General features: G+C 41.8%; 1 protein-coding gene across 1 annotated transcript in view; it reads right to left on the bottom strand.

Moving 5' to 3' along the window:
• Positions 1 to 475: 475 nt before the first annotated feature.
• The window catches only part of ADAMTS2 (ADAM metallopeptidase with thrombospondin type 1 motif, 2), a 188,629-nt gene continuing 187,878 nt past the window's right edge, over positions 476 to 1,226 (bottom strand). Inside the window, exon 22 of the mRNA XM_009322760.1 lies at positions 476 to 939. Within this exon, the coding sequence (XP_009321035.1) occupies positions 476 to 939 (464 nt within the window). The remainder of the gene's footprint in view (positions 940 to 1,226) is intronic.

Raw genomic sequence — 1,226 nt, 5'->3', positions numbered from 1 at the left:
TGAGTTAGTGCCCAGGTTTATGCAATGCACAGAAGCATCACAGGATTGCTGACCACCTGCTTGTCAGTGTTAAAGGGATTTATTATGTCTTGGGACTGTTTTCCTCCATCCTAAGCGTAACTCCCATTACTATTCCCAAGCAGTTTTACACAGGCATAGAAGACTTAAAAGAGCCCATAAACAAGAAACCTGCTAACCTGGCCTAGGTATTACGGTTTGTTTGGATTCAGTGAAACTCTGTTATGATATTGCACTAATACTCCACCGTACCCTGTAAACCTAGCCGTCAAAGTGTTCAGATTAGCACTTATGAAACAATCTGTCATTTCCATTTATAGTAGGCTTTAGAATTTGGCATCTCTGCCATAGCACCACTTTGATTTTTCCCCATTTTTAGTCTCTACAACATGGGCAATACTATGATGTTGGTAACATCTCTATAAGAGAAAAACGTTGTTTATGTCATATTTCCATTTTAGTTTATTTTCCTAAGAGTCTCTTTTTTCCTTTTCTCAGCAATCAGCTCCTGAATTCTTTGATTCCTTGTCCTTTCATAAGGTATCCTCCTCCGTGTAATGATGTTGTGCTGTGATACTTCGTTATCCAACCCATCGATTTTATAGGGAACATCCACCGCATTGATTTCTGGGTGCTCCTCAGTTGCATTGGAAGGAGGTGCACGTGTTTTGGAAACAAGAGGAGGGCTGGTGGCAGACTGTGTGGTGGACACTCCCATGGGAGGGCTGAGGGTTGTCAGGAGCTCCTCCTCAATGGCATTATTCTTATTTACGTTAGAATCGGTTACATTGTCATCCTCTGTTATGTTGCTGTACATATTACAGGACTTGCAACACAGCTTATTGTAACCAGGAATCGAGCAGTAACGAGAGAGAACCTCCATGCGACAAAACATTGACTTGTCTCCTTGACAATGATCTTCTGAAAAAGAAAAAGGGAACAGATAAATAAAGAGCATCTCCACATTAGTCAGAAAAAGAAACACAGCTGAAGCTTTGGCAGTGGGCAGAGGCTTTGGTATTTAAAGTGGGATGGGAAACTGGCAAACGAGCCTTCTATAAGCAGAGGCAGGCTTAATATTAAACCTAAAACTCAACTCACTTCAAGGGATGCAAAAGCTGATCTGAACTGTTTGTACCAGCCCCATCCACGCTATAGACAGTAACACTGTTAAGTTTTGGCTTCGCATTCTGGAAGTGCTACCCTGA

Source organism: Pygoscelis adeliae, unplaced genomic scaffold (genome assembly GCF_000699105.1).
Source record: "Pygoscelis adeliae isolate BGI_AS28 unplaced genomic scaffold, ASM69910v1 Scaffold34, whole genome shotgun sequence".
Classification (NCBI taxonomy): Eukaryota; Metazoa; Chordata; class Aves; order Sphenisciformes; family Spheniscidae; genus Pygoscelis; species Pygoscelis adeliae.
This window is presented reverse-complemented; position numbering and strand designations above follow the sequence as displayed.